General features: G+C 48.7%; 1 protein-coding gene across 1 annotated transcript in view; it reads right to left on the bottom strand.

The window, feature by feature from the left end:
• LOC103811740 (CUB and sushi domain-containing protein 2-like) overlaps positions 1–19,307 on the bottom strand; it is a gene marked incomplete at both ends in the record, with an annotated part of 122,466 nt that overhangs the window by 47,152 nt on the left and 56,007 nt on the right. The window contains 5 exons of the mRNA XM_009084730.1: positions 1,188–1,300; positions 5,221–5,324; positions 10,853–10,974; positions 14,741–14,865; positions 16,244–16,331. Coding sequence (XP_009082978.1) covers positions 1,188–1,300; positions 5,221–5,324; positions 10,853–10,974; positions 14,741–14,865; positions 16,244–16,331 — 552 coding nt within the window. The remainder of the gene's footprint in view (positions 1–1,187; positions 1,301–5,220; positions 5,325–10,852; positions 10,975–14,740; positions 14,866–16,243; positions 16,332–19,307) is intronic.

Below are 19,307 nucleotides of genomic sequence, written 5' to 3'. Positions count from 1 at the left end.
GAAGTCTGTACATCATGAGCTGTGCAACTTTACTCAGAGGGGAAACACAAGATTTATCAAGACTGAAAGCATGTGTCACACTGCCCTTGGCAGGAGGTCAGCCAAGGAGGCAGGATGTGAAGGAGGAATCAGTGAGGACCTCAGAGCAGGGCTGGAGTGTTCTCCTGCCCATCAGCAGAGGGGCAGGGGCAGCAGCCTGACCTGCCCCAAATCACCCCCAGCCAAACTCAGCAGGGTCAGACCCCCCAACCAGCACATGTCCAGGCTGCTGCAGTCACTGCCACTGACTGAAAGATGCTCCCTGGACAATCAGCCTGGATTTACCTTCTCCATCTCTCAATTCCCTTACCTATGTCCCTCTATGACTTCTCTGCTGACCTGGCCCTGCAAACGCTGCAGTATCATGACCTAATTTCCCCTGAGGCTCTGCCCAACCTCCCTGGATTCTATGACATTTGGTCCAACTCAGTTTTCTGTAGGTCAGATCCCTCAGGCTCCAAATGCTGTTCCTTCAGCATCCACCAGCAGCACCACCCAGGCAGGTCCTGCCCTGAGCACAGGCTGACACTGCCCTGACACGTGGCAAGGCCAAGAGAAACCCTTTTTACAAAGGAATAAATGCTAAGAATGTGTATTTAGGGCACTGTAAAGAACAAGGTGTAAAACCAGCTTCAGCTGGGATCACCAGTCACTTGGCAGGGCTGGAAGGAAGACTTTTCCATCACACCTTTGCAAACTGTGACAACACAGAAGCTGATGCCAAACTTCAGCATGCACAGCCTGATGTGTTTCATCAGGCTCTTTGAAAAATCCCAGTGTTCACTTGCCTTTCATTTGTCATACTTAAGCCTAGTCGAGGTTTAAAGCAGTTGACACCACTGATCTACTGGAACCACTGATACTCCATCTCATTTCCTCCCACTGACACAGTCTGTTGCCATCAGCTCAGACTTAGCAACTCTTTTCCACCAAAGCAGATGAAGTGGCAACGAGACATTACCCACCCAAGTCAACTTTCATGGAAAAGAACCCATCAAAGCTGTTCTTAGCAGAGCAAAGCTTCAACCTTAAGGGAAAAAAAGGTATCTGCAGAGCTTCTAGAAAAGCTTCTAATTCCTTTTCCTCTCTGTGCTCATCTCATCCCTGCTCCTTAAAGAGGGAAATGCTGGGGGAGGTGCCTGGATTACCTTCATAAGTTGCTTTGAATCCCAGCAAGTTGCTGACACTGTCTGTCTGGAAGAGGAGCCACATCTGGTGGTGAGTGCTGACGATGAGGTCGGGGACAGTGGTGCCTGTCAGGCTGCAAGGAGAGACAAGACCAAGTCAACAGCCTGTGTGTCTTTTTTTCCCCCACCAAAACAAAGGCCACATCACCTCTGTCGGAGCAGAAAACACCATGAGGAATATCAAACCCACTGAGAATCACCCCAAAGAGGACAAGACCCAAAAAACCTGATCGATTTTCAAGCCTGATTTGCCTCCCTGTGTGTTCTTCATTCTGCTATCTGTGCCACAGCTCAAGGGCTGCAAGTTATCCTCACACCACTGACATCACTACAATCTAGTGCCATTATTCCAACCTATTATCCAACAGCAAAAGGAATCATTTCCTTCCTCACTGAGGCAAACCAGAAGCAAACAAAGAAAATTTCCAGAACCCAAACTGGGGACTGAATCCTCTGAAATATCTTTAGAGTGTTTTCTAGCATTAAAGAAATGCCTTTCCACACATTCTCTGCTACATTTGCACCCTGGCAAAGAAGTTTCTACAAGGATCTAAATAAAAAAAACCACCTGGAAGACAAGGCATGAGCCTCAAATGTGCCCTGTGAGCCCTTGAGAGGTTCTGCAGCTTGGGCTGAGCAGGACATTGCCTTTCCCTCAAGGATCCTCTGAGAAGAGCTGAGGAGATTTAGAGAAATGTCACCAAGATCTCTGTATTAATGAGCCATGAGAGGCTCATTCAGCCTCTGGGATTAATCACCTCCTTGTGGTTCAACACAGCTTTGGAGCTTTATCCCCACCCACACAAGAATCTTCCACACGCACAGATGCTCCAGTTGAGCCCAACTCTTCCCTTCCCTCAGCTGCTGGGAGCAGGAGCAGTGTGTGGGAAGGATCATTGCTCCAGGAGTAGGATTGGGATGTTGCCTGTCTTAGCAACTGTGTTTAATGTTGTTCCTGGACTGTTTCTGCTAAGGTATTGTCTGTGGGGAATGTCCAAATTGCCTCAAGTGAAGCTGCTGCAGGTGCTCAGGTATGAGAGGGTTGGGGAGGAGGTGCTGAAGTTGGAATTCCTCCAGATGTGAAGCTCTGGATTCTGCCTGGCCTCAACCTCAGGTGCACCTGAAAGGCTCCTTGGTAAAATCACCCCCAGATGAGGCAGAGTCACTGCAAAGCAGCACAGCTCAACAGCTCTGTGTGGCAGCACCCTCTGAGCAAAGGGAACCTGCAATGTCCAGGGGGAGTCAGAGCAATTCCAGTCTCCTGGAGAATGGGAAGAGTGTGGCTGATCTGCCAAGGGATTTTTAGGGAAGAGTCTCTGCTCTGGTGAGATTCCAAGTGGAGTCCTTCACACAGTTCTGGTGTCCCCAACATCAGAAGGACATGGAAGTGTTGGAGCAAGTCCAGAGGAGGCCACGAAGCTGAGAAGAGAACTGGAGCATCTTCCCTGTGTGAGAGTTGGGGCTGTTCTGCCTGGAGAAGAGAAGGTTGTGTGGAGACCTCAGAGCACCTTGCAGGAGCTGAAGGGGCCTATGAGGAAGCTTGAGAGGGACTCTGTGTTAGGAGCTGCAGGGACAGGATAAGGTGCAATGGGTTCAGACTAGAAGGGAAATTTAGGTCAGATATAGGGTAGAAATTCCTCCCTGGGAGGTGCTGAGGCTCTGGCACAGGTTGCCCAGAGCTGCTCCATCCCTGGGAGTGTTCCAGGCCAGGTTGGATGGAGTTTGGAGCAGCCTGGGCTGGTGGAAGATGTTCCTGCCCATGGTAGGGTGGGACTGGATGAATTTTAAAGTCCTTCCAAGCCAACCCAGCCTGGGATTCTGTGATTCTCTGACTGCTCCAAGAGTTGTGCTACTATTTGACTCACATGCCATTACCAGCAGCTCCTGCTGAGTGCCAGGTCCTTTTCCATAGAGGTATCTAAGGTAAGTGGGACCAACCTGGTCCAATCATCACTCTCTTCCCATCCCTGAGACTTCCACACGCACCAGGGACCAGTGCAACACCTGCACCAGCCCCTGCTTAAGCTCTGGCCATGGAATCTGGAGTGTGTTCATCCCTGAAACCACAATCATCCTTCCCAAGCCCAGGAAAGCTCTCCCAGCTCTGCCCCCACCTTTGCTCTGTGATTGCTTTGACCTGCATCAGGAATTTTACTGATCCCAAGGCACAGGTAAATGAAGAACTGATCTTGTTTTAATGCCTGTTCTGCATCCCCAAGCTTTGCTGGAGAGAGCAGGAGTGTTACTGTTGATTCCTGAGTTATTTAAGCAGCAGCCAGGCAGGAATGAGGAGCACACCAGGAGAAAAACCCTCAGCAGCAAAAGGTGCTTCAAAACTCTTTGCATTTTGCTTTGCCGTTGCACTTTAACAAGCTGAATGATTGATTTGGGTGCTTGGTGCTTTAGGGGAATAAAATCCTCTCTGCAAGTCAGAAAGCTCAGCCTAACAATCTGTTCTGTTCCCTGAGATGCATTTTCCAAGGCTGAGAGTGAGACTGGAGACAAATGGTCCTTCATGCCTCTGTTTGGGGTAGTGTCTGCTGCTCTGCAAGAGGACCCAAGTGTGTTTCTTCCTTTGAAAAGCAGCAGGACTGAGCTCCTCTTGAGCAGTCAGGGAGAGATGAAGAGTTGGAATGCAATTGGAACTTCTATCTCTGACAGGATTGGGTCTGTGCATGTTGATTCCTCCAAGGAAACCTATTTGTAGCCAGTGGATGGACCTGAATTCAGGTGGCAGGAGGTAAAGGAGGCAGCAAATGCTGAGAGAAGTTGTCCATGGGCTTTCAACCACAGTGATTACAACTAGAGTACAACTGTGCTCCTCACACCTCTCCTATCTCATTGCTTTCCAACTGATCCTCCCAGATTTTCAAGGAACAGACAAATTTCCTGCTAGGATCAGCACTAGTAAATTGACTGGGAAATTCTGCACTGGGAGAAGGTTCCAGACACTACTACACCTTGTGCAGTCTCAGGTACCACAAGGGGCTGAGTAGCTGATAGAGAGGGAGAAAACACTACTACACCTTGTGCAGTCTCAGGTATCACAAGGGGCTGAGTAGCTGATACAGAGGGAGGAAAAAATGGTCAAAATCAAACCTAGGAGAATCTTCATGTGTTCTGAGCAAAGCAAAAGGAATGGAGTGAGAAATCATTTCAGCAAGTGGCTACAAAGTGCTCCCCAGGCAGTGATTCACATGTGTTGAGACCAACCAGCTGTGAAATGTTCTGGAACCCTTTAATTACCAACACTTCTGCACTAATCAGCCTTTACACTGCTGGACATTGCAGGTTCCTGACTGAGGGATCAGCAGCTCATGGGCTGAAATGGGTAGGAAAAAGGAACCTCAAACAAACAGGTTTGGGGGAGACAAGGAAATGTTAAGCTAAGTGAAAATGGGAGGAAAAATAAGAGAAGAGGAAGGATGAAAACCACAATAACACTCTCTACCAGTTGGCAGCTTTGCTGGAGAAGTTTGGGAAAGGCCTGGAAGGAAAACAGGACCATCTATATGTTTTCTCTGCTGAAGAAACCTCTGCAGAACATCTACTTGCAAGCTAAAGGATTCAACTTGAGGAGGACCAAACCTCAGGCCTGAAGAAGCATCATTTACCCAAACACACACAGGGTGTAAACTGCTCAGGATGGTACTCCAAGCTAAGGATTTAGGGGACAGAGATCTCCAAACAGCTCCTGGTTTCAGCCTGATTTGCATTTCCTCTTGTATCCCAACATTCACCCCTGGCACAGCCTCAGCCTCTCTCCAAGGGCCCCACAAAAACTCAAGTCCAAGAGAGAAGAGAAGCAAAAAGAGGGAAGAACCTTCCTGTCAGCTGCAGCCTGGGAGGGTGTGAGGAGGGAAAACCACACCAAGAACAGCCCCAGAAATGGCAAAGAGCAACACCCAGTGAGGGACAGTGAGCAGAGCAAACCCCTGACCCGGGGAGGGAGAGCCCAGGTGAGTTCCTCAGGGACACAGCACATGCTACTTACACGTAAAGCACAGTTTTCTGGTCTCCAACTTGTCCTCCATCCCCCACTGTCAGAGTGTCATATCCTCTTTCTAGTTCAAATTCTTCAAAGGTGAGTTTGATAACCTGGCAAAGATGCAGCATGTTAATCCGAGTCGCCTGCCCAGGTGGGCAGCAGAGCTCCTGCCCTGCTGAGGAACCTGCTGCTCTAGAGAGGAGCAATTTAGCAGAGCATTAGTATCTCCAGGACATCACAGAGGTGACTGTCCTCACTCTTTAGAGCCCTCCAGCACTTCTCCCAGGCACACTGAGCTCCCCCTGAAATTACCTCTCGGATTTTTCTGCCTTATCTATCGATTCCCAGATGACTTCGTTGATAAGCTCTGTGTGTTGGCATCTCAGTGTGTTGTTCTGCACCAGGTGCCTCTACCCTTTCCTTCCCAGCCCTGAGCTCCTGCTGTGTTGGCATCTCAGTGTGTTGTTCTGCACCAGGTGCCTCTACCCTTTCCTTCCCAGCCCTGAGCTCCTGCTGATGGATTTAGATGTGCACACAGCAGCATGCTTGGCACACACAGTGCAAGAAGAGACTTTTTCTTGCTCTGTGTTGATGGATTTAGATGTGCACACAGCAGCGTGCTTGGCACACACAGTGCAAGAAGAGTCTTTTTCTTGCTCTGTGCTCATAAAGTTCTCCTGGTTTGCAGCAGCTTCTGTCAGCCCGAGAAAGGTTTCACAGGAGTTACCACTGGGGTAGCTCAGGGAAATCACCTCAAGCTGTCTGCAAACACACTCATCACCATCATCTCTGTCCACAGCAATTTGTTTCCTGTGTTTTCTCTCCTCTTCTCCCCAAACTTTCACCCCTGCAGAGGATTTCTGCAGCCTCTCAGTGTCATTTAGCAGCAGAGGTCCCATGGAAGTGAGAGGTTTGTGTTCCAAACCTCTTAGCTGCTTTGGAGAGCTCTTCTTTTCAAACATAACATGACTTAGGGCACAGAGGTCCTTAAACCAACCTTGGACAGGCTGAACAAACAGCAAAGGAAGAGCTTAATGACAGAAGTTCTTCTCATCCCCAACAGCAGAAGAAATCAATGGAGCTTTGTCTCTTGGAGCTGTTTATCTGACCTGATCCAGCACAAAACCACTGGAATGCAACAGATCTTTGCACACGTGGCTGTACATACATCAAATTCCCTAAATTTTATCAGATGACGTGACCAAATTTGGGTTTAGGGTACTATTAGCTATTTCACACAATGTGGAAGTGACCAAAAGTGATTAAGGAGAAGGAGCCATGTGAGTGCCAAGGGCCACAGACACCTCGTGCCAGTCCCCACCTTGACTTGGAGCAAGGAGAAAGCACAGGAAAACCAAACTCTTCACCTGGGAATTTACTGCCTGTTAAAATCAGCAAATACTTGAGCACAAGTGCAATCCCAGGGGGGTAAAAGTATCAAAGTTCACAGCACAAGCAGCCAAATAATGGTGTTTGGAGACTCCAAATTGAGGTGTCATGTGCTGCTCTCTTCTCCAGACAAACACAGGGTTTGGATGGATAGGAAAGCAAAGTAGATATTTCAGCCAGGACACCCTGAGTTTCCCCCTGAAGCCTCAGGACCATGAACCTGGAGCCTCTGTGCTCCTTTCCCCAACCCTGGAACCACTGCTTGGAGGAGCAGCACCGAAACACGAAGCTGTGCACATCATTATTAAAGCATGTAACGATGGCCTAATATAATTAAGACAAAGAACACAGAGCTGGGACACTACACACATCATTACTTCCATCACTCACCACACTGAGCTGCAATTCTGTCCCTCTGACCCTCATTAGATCATTAATTACATCCAGCACACTCCAGCCTGGAACCTCATGCCACAGGAAGTGATGCTGAATGTAATATTTATTTAGCCATTTGCTTATTTTCTGGGGTTTGGTTTTTTGTTTTTGCTCTGAAAGCTGAAGATTATTTAATGATTCATTAAGCAACAAGAGCCTGAGCAGCACACACAAACACGGAGCTGCCACCAAACCTCGTTTGAAGCTGCTCCAGTGACAGGAAGCAATTAGCAAAGTCAAGGAAATAGGCTGGAATGTGACACCTGATTCCAAAGCTTTTTTGCCACCAAGTGATTTGAAGTGCAGTCACATTCAGAGGGGAGGAAAAAAAACCACTAATCCTCTCGGTGCAGTTCCATCCCAGCACTTTCCAAGCAGGTTATCCATTTCCCCTTCTCCCCAGGCTCCAGCAGCTCAATTCACTTGGGCTGAATCAGCCCCTGGAGGGGTTCACCTCCCTCCAGCAGGGACACAAGAAACTTGGACACAGCTTTATTTGGCTCCTGAAATTCCAGGTGAGAATAACCCCAGGAGAACCACCAACCAGTAACATCCATTAGAGCAAAGAAAGGCCCAGAAATAGGAAGGGTTTTTTTTTTTTAATGCAAATCCACCAATTACCAAATGCATTTCTCAGCTCCCCAAGTGATTTATTTTTCCACTGTGGTTGGAATTAATTCCCATGGCACCAGGGCCCAGCAGAAAAAGGATCTATATATACACCCTGAATGTCCCCAAACAGGTTTATGTCACTCTCAGAGAGGAAATAGCTGCGAGTTGTCAGGGAGGAGCTCTGTGCCCTCCCTGCTGCTGGTGCAGGATTCTGAGCAAACTTGGAGGGATTATGGGGCTCAGTGCATCTGGCTCACAGTTCCTCACCAAATATAGCACAGATGACTTGCAAATGAGTTCTAAATTCAGCTCTGTGGCTTTCCCATCGCTCATCCCGAGAGCTGCACGGAACAGGACCTGATCCAACCACCACTCGAGTCAACACAAAGACTACCCTGACTTCAGCAGGCTCCAGCTCAGGCCCATCATGCTGCTTATATTCCCACGATTTTCCAGGCATTTTCATTAGTTCAGCCTCAAATCCTTCCCCTCACCCACCCTGGGGAATGGGCAACGTTGGGATCATCCCCTTGGCACGAAGGACAAACAGGTAGAGCTGTGACCTTCCCCAAGCAGGTGGAGCAATTCCCTCTCTGCTGCAGAGAGACACGAAGCTTTTCCCTACCTGTAATTACACTTCCAGGATGGAACATCTGAAACTCCTTTAGAAACTGCCATGACTAATGAACCATTTATCATTTCAAAGGCAAAGGAGATCGGAGTCTCCTCACACAGTCCCAAGGAGCTGCTGATTTGTCCCAGTCCATCCCTTTTTCAGGCTCTGATGTGCAGCCCCAACCACAGTCCAATGGATTTTTCCCACTTTCAAATCCCCTTTATGCTGTATAAAAGCTGAGGCTCAGGATTTCCAGATTCTCTGTTCTAATCAACAGTTCATTATTGCTCAGCTCTGAAAGCTGAGGAAGAAACTAAGCAGGACAAGAGGAGAAATTTCCCCTAAATTCCCACTGAAAAATGAGACAGTGTGCCCAGGAAGATGAAAGGAGGAACTTATCCTATAACACTGCTGATGGAAAAGCAGGAAAATTTGTGCACAGAGGGGCAGAAAAGCAAAGGACAGAAGTGGAGATTAGACTTGGATATTCAACAGGAAAGCAACAGGAAGAAGGCTCAGGAAAACAATGGACATGTACACAGCCCATGAGTGTATTTTGATAATGATTTCCATCTCCTTCTTCATAATTTGTCCCCCCAAACCCCAAATGGAAGTGTCAACCTATGCTACACCCAGGGCACATCTCCATGCATGTGAGCAGGGAACCAGTGTGACTGTCAGCACTTCCTAGCAATTCCCAGGATAAAGGATGAAATCCTGGGATTCCAAAGTGTCTAGGAAATGTTGGCTCAACAGCAGGAGGCAGAGAGCCTGAGAAGGACTGGCCAGAAGGACCAAGGAATAAACAGAGCAGCTCAGAGCCTTGGCATGCAGAACTCACATCTCCATGCATGTGAGCAGGGAACCAGTGTGACTGTCAGCACTTCCTAGCAATTCCCAGGATAAAGGATGAAATCCTGGGATTCCAAAGTGTCTAGGAAATGTTGGCTCAACAGCAGGAGGCAGAGAGCCTGAGAAGGACTGGCCAGAAGGACCAAGGAATAAACAGAGCAGCTCAGAGCCTTGGCATGCAGAACTCACTCCTCGTGGAGAGGTGTCAGGAGGAACTCAGATCCTAAAAGCAATGAGACAGGTTGCCCAGAGAGGCTGGGGATGCTCCAACCCTGGTGGTGTTCATTCCAGGTTGGATCAAGCCTTGAGCAACCTGCTCTGCTGGGAGCTGTCCCTGCCCATGGGGTTGGCACCAGATGATCTCTAAACTCCATTCCAACCCCTAAAACTCTATGATTCTGAGAGTAGATGATGGTGAATAACACCCCAGAAAGTCTCTTTTGAGCTACATGGCAAAGTAATTCTTGCTCCTCTGTTCCTATACAGATCTGGAGGAGAGGAACAGGCTGAGAGGGCAGGGCTGGAAAAAACTGGGAGACACTGAGTACTGCCCTCAATTGCCACTGCCAGTGGAAAATGGAAAGGACTTGATCTTTGCCAGGCCAAGGCAGCCAGAGCTTGTTCCCTATGTGCTCAGTGAGGACAGACTGGAGGAATCAGATGTGCAGACAGAAAGGACTTGCCTAGAAATGCACAACACTGCCCAAATAGCAGGGGACAGCCCCACACCTCCCTCCTGCCCTGCCCTCTGCCCCTTGGGGCTGAAATCCAGCTGGTTGGGGCTCAGCCTTGGCCAAAAGGACAAGGAAAATCAGCATTCCTGGCACAAGTGAGCTGTGCTGTAATGAGGCCCTTTGCTGAGCTGGTTGGCATTTCACCCCCTTCATGCCAAGATATCAAAGAGGTTTCGAGTCAAAATAATTACATTCCCTTTTAATTGCATCCTCGAACAAAATGAGCATTCGGCAGAGAGGGAAGGTGAGTTCTTAGGGGAGTTAAACAGCTGAGAGACATGTGGAAGAGTCTGTGGGGGGAGAGGAGAGCAGAAACAGAGCTGAGTGGCTAAACAAGGGTTAAATGTAAAGATGCTGAGGCTCTGGCACAGGTTGCCCAGAGAAGCTGTGGCTGCTCCAGCCCTGGGAGTGTTCAAGGTTGAACAGGGCTTGGAACACCCTGGGCTGGTGGAAGATGTCCCTGCCCATGGTGGGGTGGAATGAGATGAGCTTTAAAGTCCTTCCAAACCAACCCAGTCTGGGATTCTCTGACTGCTCCAAGGGTTGTGCTACTTCTTTGACTCACCTGACATTCCCAGCAGCTCCTGCTGAGTGCCAGGTCCTTTTTCATAGAGGTATCTAAGCTAAACGGGTCCAGCCTGGTCCAACCATCACTCTCCTCCCATCCCTGAGACTTCCACCAGCCCCACACACAACAGGGGATGGAATGAGACAATCTCTAACATCCCTTCCAACCCAACCCATGCCATGCTACCCTCAAAAAGCCATTTCTATGTGATGCACACATACACCAGAGGGTTCATCAACCCATTCTCAAAGGCCACAGCTCTGCTGGTGTCTTCACCGTGCCAAGGCTGGAGCTCACACTCCCATTCATCTCCACCCTGAAGGTCCTTCCCAACCCAAACCAGGCTGGGAAACACCCAAGACTTGCCCTCCCTGAAGCAGAAAAGCTCCACCAGCCCAGCTGAGGCTCTGAGGTGCTGCCAGGAGGACCTACCTTGGCCGGGTTGAGCGCGGTGATGACCCAGACGCAGTAGGCATTGTTGTCATACTGCACGGGGTAGTTGGGAGAGGTTATCACCCCACTGGGCCCACGGAGGTACACGTCACACATCCTGGCTGGGGAGAGCAAAACAAGACAGGGGTGGCAGTGAGGTCTCTGTAGTTTGTCCTTGGAGGAGGCCAAAGGAGTTATGGACACGTTATGGACATGGGGGAGAATTCAAGACCTCAGATTGTTGCTCTGTGTTGTTGGCATGAGGCTAAACATTCCTTTTTTCCACTCATGCAACTGAGGTGAAGGTTTTAGGTGTGATGGAGACGTGAGTGGGGCTATCAAACCTGTTCCCAGGGGTTTTTATCCCTGTTCCCAGGGGATATCAAACCTATCCCTGTTCCCAAGGGACATCAAACCTGTTCCCAAGGGCTATCAAACCCTGTTTCCAGGGATTATTATCCCTGTTCCCAAGGGATATCAAACCCTGTTTCCAGGGGTTATTATCCCTGTTCCCAAGGGACATCAAACCTGTTCCCAAGGGCTATCAAACCCTGTTTCCAGGGATTATTATCCCTGTTCCCAAGGGATATCAAACCCTGTTTCCAGGGGTTATTATCCCTGTTCCCAAGGGATACCAAACCTGTTCCCAAGGGTTATTATCCCTATTCCCAAGAGCTATCAAGCCTTCTTCCCAGGGTGTATTATCCCTGTTTCCAGGAGCTATCAAACAGAAGGACCATCAAGCAGTTGGACCATCAGACCACTCCACAATCACCCACCCTCTAGTGCTCAGAATTATTTCACTTTTGACTGATTTTATCCTTTTTTTTTCCACCCTATTAATGCCCTCACCAAACCACTTTCACCTCCAGGAGTTCAGGAAACCATGGAGTTGGTTTCATGAAACCATGGAAGATACCAGGTAAGATGCAGCTCTTTTTTCATGCCCCCAAAAAGCCACATTTCCTTTCTTCCTGCAGATCAAAACCCAACCCAAGAATTTATTAGGCCATTATTAAGTATTCATTAGGCTGGTTTCAGTCTGATCCGACTGAGGGCTCAGAACCAAGATGGTAGCTCAGCTCTGCATCCTAAAAAACATCTCAGGTAAAGCAGAAGCTGCAAAGTGCTTAAGCAGGGAAATTTTTGCCTGTGGAATTCCTTTGATGTAATATTTAGCTGTAATATTCCAGCAGAAGATGTGAGCAGCAGCAGCAGCATCCTCCTCCTCCTGGATCTGGAGCTGCCTCTGCTCTTGGGAGGGAGCCTCAAAATTCATTATCTCCCATCTCAAAGGAGATGGATTTGCTCACGTGGCAACTGCATTCTGTCCACCCACTCCAAACTGCAGCAAGACACGGGGAATGATCTCCTGGGACAAACTGTAAGCACACAGGTGGTCACAAGGAAACATGAGGAAACCTGGTCTGGAGCAGGACAGTGTGGTCAGCAGGACCAGGAGGTGATTCTGCCCTGGACTCTGGTGAGGCCACACCTGTGCTCAGCTCTGGGCTCTCAGCTCAGGAGGGACATTGAGGGGCTGGAGCAGGTCCAGAGAAGAGCAACGAGGCTGGGGAAGGGACTGGAGCACAAGTGCCATGAGGAGAGGCTGAGGGAGCTGGGGGTGTTCAGCCTGGAGAAGAGGAGGCTCAGGGGAGACCTTAGCACCCTCTGCAACTCCCTGCCAGGAGGTTGGAGTCAGGTGGGGGTTGGTCTCTTCTCCCAGGACAAGAGGGCACAGACTCAAGCTCTGCCAGGGGAGGGTTAGGTTGGATATTAGGAAGAGATTTTTTCCAGAGAGAGTGCTCAGGCATTGGAATGTGCTGCCCAGGGAGGTGGTGGATTCACCATCCCTGGAGGTTTTTAGGCTGAGACTGGATGTGGCAGTTAGTGCCATGGTCTAGTGACCACAGTAGGGTTGGACTTGGGGATCTTGGAGGTCTTTTCCAACCTGGTTGATAATCTGATTCTCAGCAGCAGCTCAGGAAGGAGCTGAGGACACCTAACCACAGTGCTGAACCTCATCCCTCATCCTGCAACTCTTACATAGGTCCCATCTGACCTTAAAAAGGAGGTAAATCCCATTATTCCCCGTTTAAAACTAGGCAAAAAGGATTAAGAGTCTCCCCAGGATCCAGAGGGAATGTGCTGTCACTGGGGAAGCTGAAGAACATCCTCTCCTTGCAGTGCCAGGTTTGATCCCTGGGGATTAGAAGTTATCCCAGCCCAGAGGGATCAAACCTGCTCAGGGCACCTTGACCAGAGAGAAATCCAGAAGGGAAATGTAACAAACAGAGGGAAAAGGGTTATAAAGCTGAAATAGAGATCAAACTTTTTAAAAAGAAGGAAAAAAACTCCCACAACACAAAAGTTAGAAGCTAAAAACCCTAAGTTGATTCATAGAAACCTCATAATGCAGACAAATCCTTTCTTATCTCTTGCAAAAGGACATCAGAAAGTTCCTTTATAGTGTCATATATTTATGCCAAATATCCTCTTACACTGATTCAATTTATTCCAGGCTTGTTTCAAGAATTAGATGGGATTCCAAAGCCTTGAAAGAAAAAAAAAATAAAATCTGCAGATGAAATTAAAGGGGAAAAAAAAGACTGGAAAAAATACCTATTTATGACTTGAAAAGCTTTAAAGGGATTGAATCAAAACATTACAAGTTGCTCATTATTCATGACAAATATCACAATTATTCATGTGAGTCTTTAGAGAGAGAATGAAAACAAAAAGGCCAAAGGCAAAATGAGCATTAGTGTGTTTTCCATTGAGGGAAAACTCCACTCACTGCTGCTCATGGCTGGGGCAGGACCAGCAGGATGATGCCACAGCCCAAACATCCCACGTGCTGCCCACCACTTCTATTTCAAAGCATCTCCCTCCTTCTCAGCTTCTCCACTCTTTATTCCAGGCTTTCACCCTTTCCCCCCCCTCTCTTCCTTATCCCATAAAAGGAAATACCTGGAATAGAGAGATGGATGATCTTCCTTAGGTATTAGGAAGGAATTCCTGGCTCTGAGGGTGCTGAGGCTCTGGCACAGGTTGCCCAGAGCAGCTGTGGCTGCTCCAGCCCTGGGAGTGTTCCAGGCCAGGTTGGATGGGGCCTGGAGCAGCCTGGACCCCATGGCAGGGGTGGAACTGGAGCATCTTTAAGGTCCTTCCAACCCAACTCAGTCTGGGATTCTATGATTCCATAACTGCTCCAAGGGTTGTGCTATTTGTTCAACTCACCTGACATTACCAGCAGCTCCTGCTGAGTGCCAGGTCCTTTTCCATAGAGGTATCTAAGGTAAGTGGGACCAACCTGGTCCAACCATCACTCTCCTCCCATCCCTGAGACTTCCACCAGCCCCACACACACCAGGGGTGGCTGAGATGAGCTCTCAGGTCCCTTCCAGCCCAAACCATTCCATGATTCTCTGACCAAGAGGTGACAAACCCAAGGACAGGACAGGGGATGCAGGAAGGGAACACTGGAGAAGAGGAGGCTCAGGGGAGACCTTCTCACCCTCTGCAACTCCCTGCCAGGACGTTGGAGTCAGGTGGGGGTTGGTCTCTTCTCCCAGGACAAGAAGGCACAGACTCAGCTCTGCCAGGGGAGGGTTAGGTTGGATATTAGAAGAGATTTTTTCCAGAGAGAGTGCTCAGGCATTGGAATGTGCTGCCCAGGGAGGTGGTGGATTCACCATCCCTGGAGGTTTTCAAGCTGAGACTGGATGTGGCACTTGGTGCCATGGTCTGGTAACCACAGTAGGGTTGGACTGGATGATCTTGGAGGTCTCTTCCAACCCAGCTGACTGTATGATTGTATGATTCTCTGATTAAGGGTGATTCAGGGTTGACTCAGTGCCCATAGCTGAGTGAATGCTTTGTTCTCACCTCTGCACACTGGTCTGTGGTCACTCCAGGCCACGATTATGTCACTCACTCTCTTACAGGTGATGCTCTTGGACCCTTGCAGGTCGTAGCCATCGTTGCAGCTGAACTGGATGCTGGAGCCTAACCTACCAGGCAGAACAGAGAGGAACATTAGCGACACAGACACTTCTGCACCGACAGCTTTGTCTCTTCTTTTGTACCATCCCAGAGAGCCTCCAATTTGAGAGCAGACACGATTATGTCACTCACTCTCTTACAGGTGATGCTCTTGGACCCTTGCAGGTCGTAGCCATCGTTGCAGCTGAACTGGATGCTGGAGCCTAACCTACCAGGCAGAACAGAGAGGAACATTAGCGACACAGACACTTCTGCACCGACAGCTTTGTCTCTTCTTTTGTACCATCCCAGAGAGCCTCCAATTTGAGAGCAGAGCAAGTTCCCAGGCAGGCAACAGCTAATGAATGAGGGACAAGCTCTGCCTGGCACAGCTCCTTGTGCTGCTGCTGTTTGCCTGAGGTGCTGTTAGCCACGAGCTCAGCTCAGCCTTTCACTGCTGCTGCACCGGGGATCTGAGGCAGTGGGAGCACAGGCTCAGCCCCAAGAGATGCCATGCTCAGCATTCTTATAAAGTGGGCCAAAAAAATTTAAAAATCATCTTTATCTACTGCTGAGAGAGATTTGCTCTTTATTCTGAGGGTTTGGATTCAGCCCCTTCGCTATTTCAGCCAACTTTATTCACTCAGGCAACACCATCCAGTTCATAGTAGCTGAGAATTTCTCCTGTGGCACATTCAGGGGCTACTGGGAATTCTTTTTCCTCCCCTCTCAGCCATTTGCTGGATTTCAGGAAAAGTTGATAGACTCAGGTTCAATGGAAAGACACTTTTTTTTTGTATGTGTGACCCAAAGAGGCATCGACAGCGAAATGAGATTAAATATCGATTCCCCATTGCTGGCAGCAGCTCAGGTCAGTCCTGCACACTGCAAAGGAACATTTGCAACTGGAAGGGAATAACAGCATTGTTTTTAGCTTTATAAAACCCCAATTATCTAACACCACATATACTTACTGACCAGGAACTGTATCAGTCACCTCCAATTCACTAGGGGCAAAGCCAGACTGGGGCTTAAGTTAGTTTTAAAAGTGATTTTTTATTTGTTTGTTTTTGCTGTTTAACACAGTATTTTTCCTGCTCTTAACCAGAGGGAGAATGACAACACACATGGATTATCCAACCTGGCCAAACCCCTGCATTGTGAGAAGGAAAAGACTCAGAGAGGGCAGTTGGGGATCCTCATGTGGGATGAAACCTCCCAACACGTGCAAGTTCATAGACACTTGTTCTTCTCCCTCACTAATCTGGGCAGAGTTTTCAGAGAGAACACATTAGAGGGGTGCAGATGGTCTCTGGAACAGACTACAGAAGGGCAGGGAGCACACACAATGGCACAGACAGGAGCTTTGCAGCATGCAAAAAAACCACACACGGAAAAGGTTCTTACCTAAAATCGTTGCCTATTCTTTTGCCTCTCTCTGGAATCCCAGGGTCTGGACACATATTATGTCCCTGGGACACACCAACCTGAGTTACTACAAAGCAAAAAAACAGCACATACAGAGACAGAATAGCAAAAGAAACATTCTTTCATCAACTGTCTTGGTGGATGTGGAGAGAAAAATGGCAACTGGGAGCTCGAAAACCTGAACGTGTTCCATTTGGTTAGGCAAAAAAAAAACCAACAAAAAACCAGCTTTGGAAGCGAATACCCTGGAATTATTGCAGCTCAGTCGTACACCAAAGTGTTTTCTAGGAAATGCCAGCTAGGGACACAGTTTTCCCTCTGTTCCACTACAGAAATCCCTCTGAAAAGAGCTGGGTTTGTTCAGTCTGCAGAAGGACACCAATCAAGCAGCACATTTCCGAAGCCTCTGATTACAACAGCCACCTGCAGCCACCGAGGTGACAACCTCCAGAGCCAGCCCAGAGAGCCAGGGACAGCCAACCACTCCATGGAAAGGCAGGTGTGTGATCCCAGGGCAAAAAAACCCAAGCACAGACCGAAGGGGAGAGAGGAGAGGGAAATGCGAGTTTTAAAGCCAAGTCGTTTAGTTGGAATATGGAGAATTTCATGGAGCAACCTGAATGTAACTGCCAACAGACATGGGAGCTATGAGGTGGTGAGCAGCACTGAGGAAACCTTTCAACTCCATTCCCAGCCCTCTCCAGCCTGTGGGAGGCACACACAGGGTTCGGGGGGGGGGAACGTGGGGGAATCCAGAGATCTGGCAATCTCCTGAGTTCCAGCTGGATTCCAGCAACTACCAGAACACACAACCAACATGGGACCAGGGGGAGACTCTGTGGAATCTGATGGGACTCAGTTTTCTTGTCTCACTAGGGAAGGACCCAAGGAAAACACAATTCCTGGCAGTGATGCTGAGAAAAGAAGTCAATCAACCCTATTTGCTGGCCAGCTCTGCCTATGACTAGGTGGGAGGGAAAGCCTCGAGTCTCCCTCAGGACACACTGCATTAGCACAAGGAGTTCCTCAGGACACACACGTGGGCTCAGCAGCCTGAGCCCTGCATGGGATGGACACAGGAGCCATGAGCTGGGAAGGAAAAGCACGGGGAGGATCTGCACACACTGCACAGCGTGGACACACACAAAGGCAAGACCATCCACCTGCTAATTAGCCACTGGGTAATGACACCTGGGGCAGTCAGGGGCTGCAGGGGGAGAGGGCAGTGTTGGCAAGAGGAAAAAAAGGATCACTGGGATGGGGTTTTGGCTGAGCATCTACACCCAACTACTGGCACGAGAAACATTCTAGCTCCTGAGCTTCTCCTCCCCACAAACATCTCACCTGGTGCCCTTTTCTTCTCAAAGGGCTTTTTTCACTCCTCCCCTTCCCACCCCACAGTGCTGGAGCAGGGACAGAGCTCGGGGTGGCCCCACATAAGGTCCATGTTCTCACACAACAATTTGGTGCCCACGTTCTCCCCCGTTTGAGGGCACAAGAGACACAGCTTTGTGGAAATCAGGCTCCTGAGGGATTGCTCTCCCACTTCTGCACATTCCTAGCCTCACACTAAGCTCAGTCCCATGGAGAGGCAGGAGCAGGAAAGCATCACCCAACATCCTTTCACTGCAGCTCCAAAGCTTTGCTGTCACCTGTCACAGCCTCTGAGGGTCCCCAAGGTACCCCAGAGTCCAAAGGAAAGGAGTCCCTGGATTCAACTCCAATATTTTCAGCAGCTTCTGAAAATAACAGCCCAGCTGAACCAAGGGCCCAGGTGGCACCACCTTCCTTGGGGTTTCTTCAGTCTCTACACCAACTGTGCACACAGGGAGCTCCAAACAAGGTAGAATTAACTCCTAGGGTAAGTGCAGCAACTAGAGTTGGGGTCACAAGGTCATGTGGGATTGAAGGAAAAGGGCTAAGATTTCTCATCTTACTCTCCTATACCTTCTCCAGAGTAGAACTCCCCAAAGGAGACATAGACACAAAGAGCACAGCTCCATCCCAACACTTGGGAGCTCTTCCCTGCAGAGCAGATGACCTTTCCACACCCAAGTCTTCCTCCCACGGCCCAAAGACCACCCAGACAACACCTCCCATGCCCACGTGGGTTGCTCTGCACTGCTATCACATCCAGGTACGATGTCCCATGTCAGAGAACCTCGAAGTTAGGCAAAGCTTTGGGAGGAATCAAGGCCAGAGATGACCAGCCAAGCCCAAGGCCCCAGAGGACAAGTTGTCAGTTAGCAGTCACATTTCTGAAGACTAAACCCAGTTAATCTCTTGTTAGCTGGAGATTTATTAGTACCTCTAGAACACGTGTAGATAAAGCAGAGAACAGATAAGATAAAGCTGAGCAAGGGGAAAGGAAAGATATCTCCATATCATGGGAGTTGGGGGATTTTCCTTGTGAGTGTAATGGAAAGAGAAAGAAAAGGAGAAGATGGATTAGATGGTCACTTACAGAAACTTTTGTTCTCTCCCTTTTTGTTTGAAACACACAGAGGAATCTAAGCAACGCAAGGGTTATAAACCAGCTCTGCTATGCTGAGAACTTGCTGTCAGGGCTGTGTTCATCTTCCCCAGGCTTTGAGTGATCTGTGCTGGGCTCTGCCACTCCCCAGTGACACCCTCAAGGTTACTGGGAAAACAACAGACCTCAAAACCTGTGATGAACTGTTCAATCTCTCTATTATAAGCTCAAGGACTCTCTCCCCAAACCATAGGACTAGTTTTCCACCCCTTCATTATCCTGTTTCTTTTTCAACAACTTCTTTCTCATCACGGATTCAATAACATCCAGCTCTGATTGTTCTGTTTGCCAGAGGAATTTACTGTTAAAAATCTGTTAAAAGAATAAAGAACCTTCTTTAGTTCGCTCTCTCCATGTTAATAAAAAAATCTTCACTGACAGATTCCCAAGGGACAATTTCTTTACTGGCTTTAGGAATGCAAAATAAGAACTACAAAACAAAGCAGCATCTCAAAAGGTTTTAGGAAGCCTCGACATTTCTCAGCATGAGAAACAGAGTGAAAGCAGGTG

The sequence above is a fragment of the Acanthisitta chloris genome, unplaced genomic scaffold (assembly GCF_000695815.1).
Source record: "Acanthisitta chloris isolate BGI_N310 unplaced genomic scaffold, ASM69581v1 scaffold2111, whole genome shotgun sequence".
Classification (NCBI taxonomy): domain Eukaryota; kingdom Metazoa; phylum Chordata; class Aves; order Passeriformes; family Acanthisittidae; genus Acanthisitta; species Acanthisitta chloris.
Note: the sequence above shows the minus strand (reverse complement) of the source record. Positions and strands in the feature narration are given on the sequence as shown.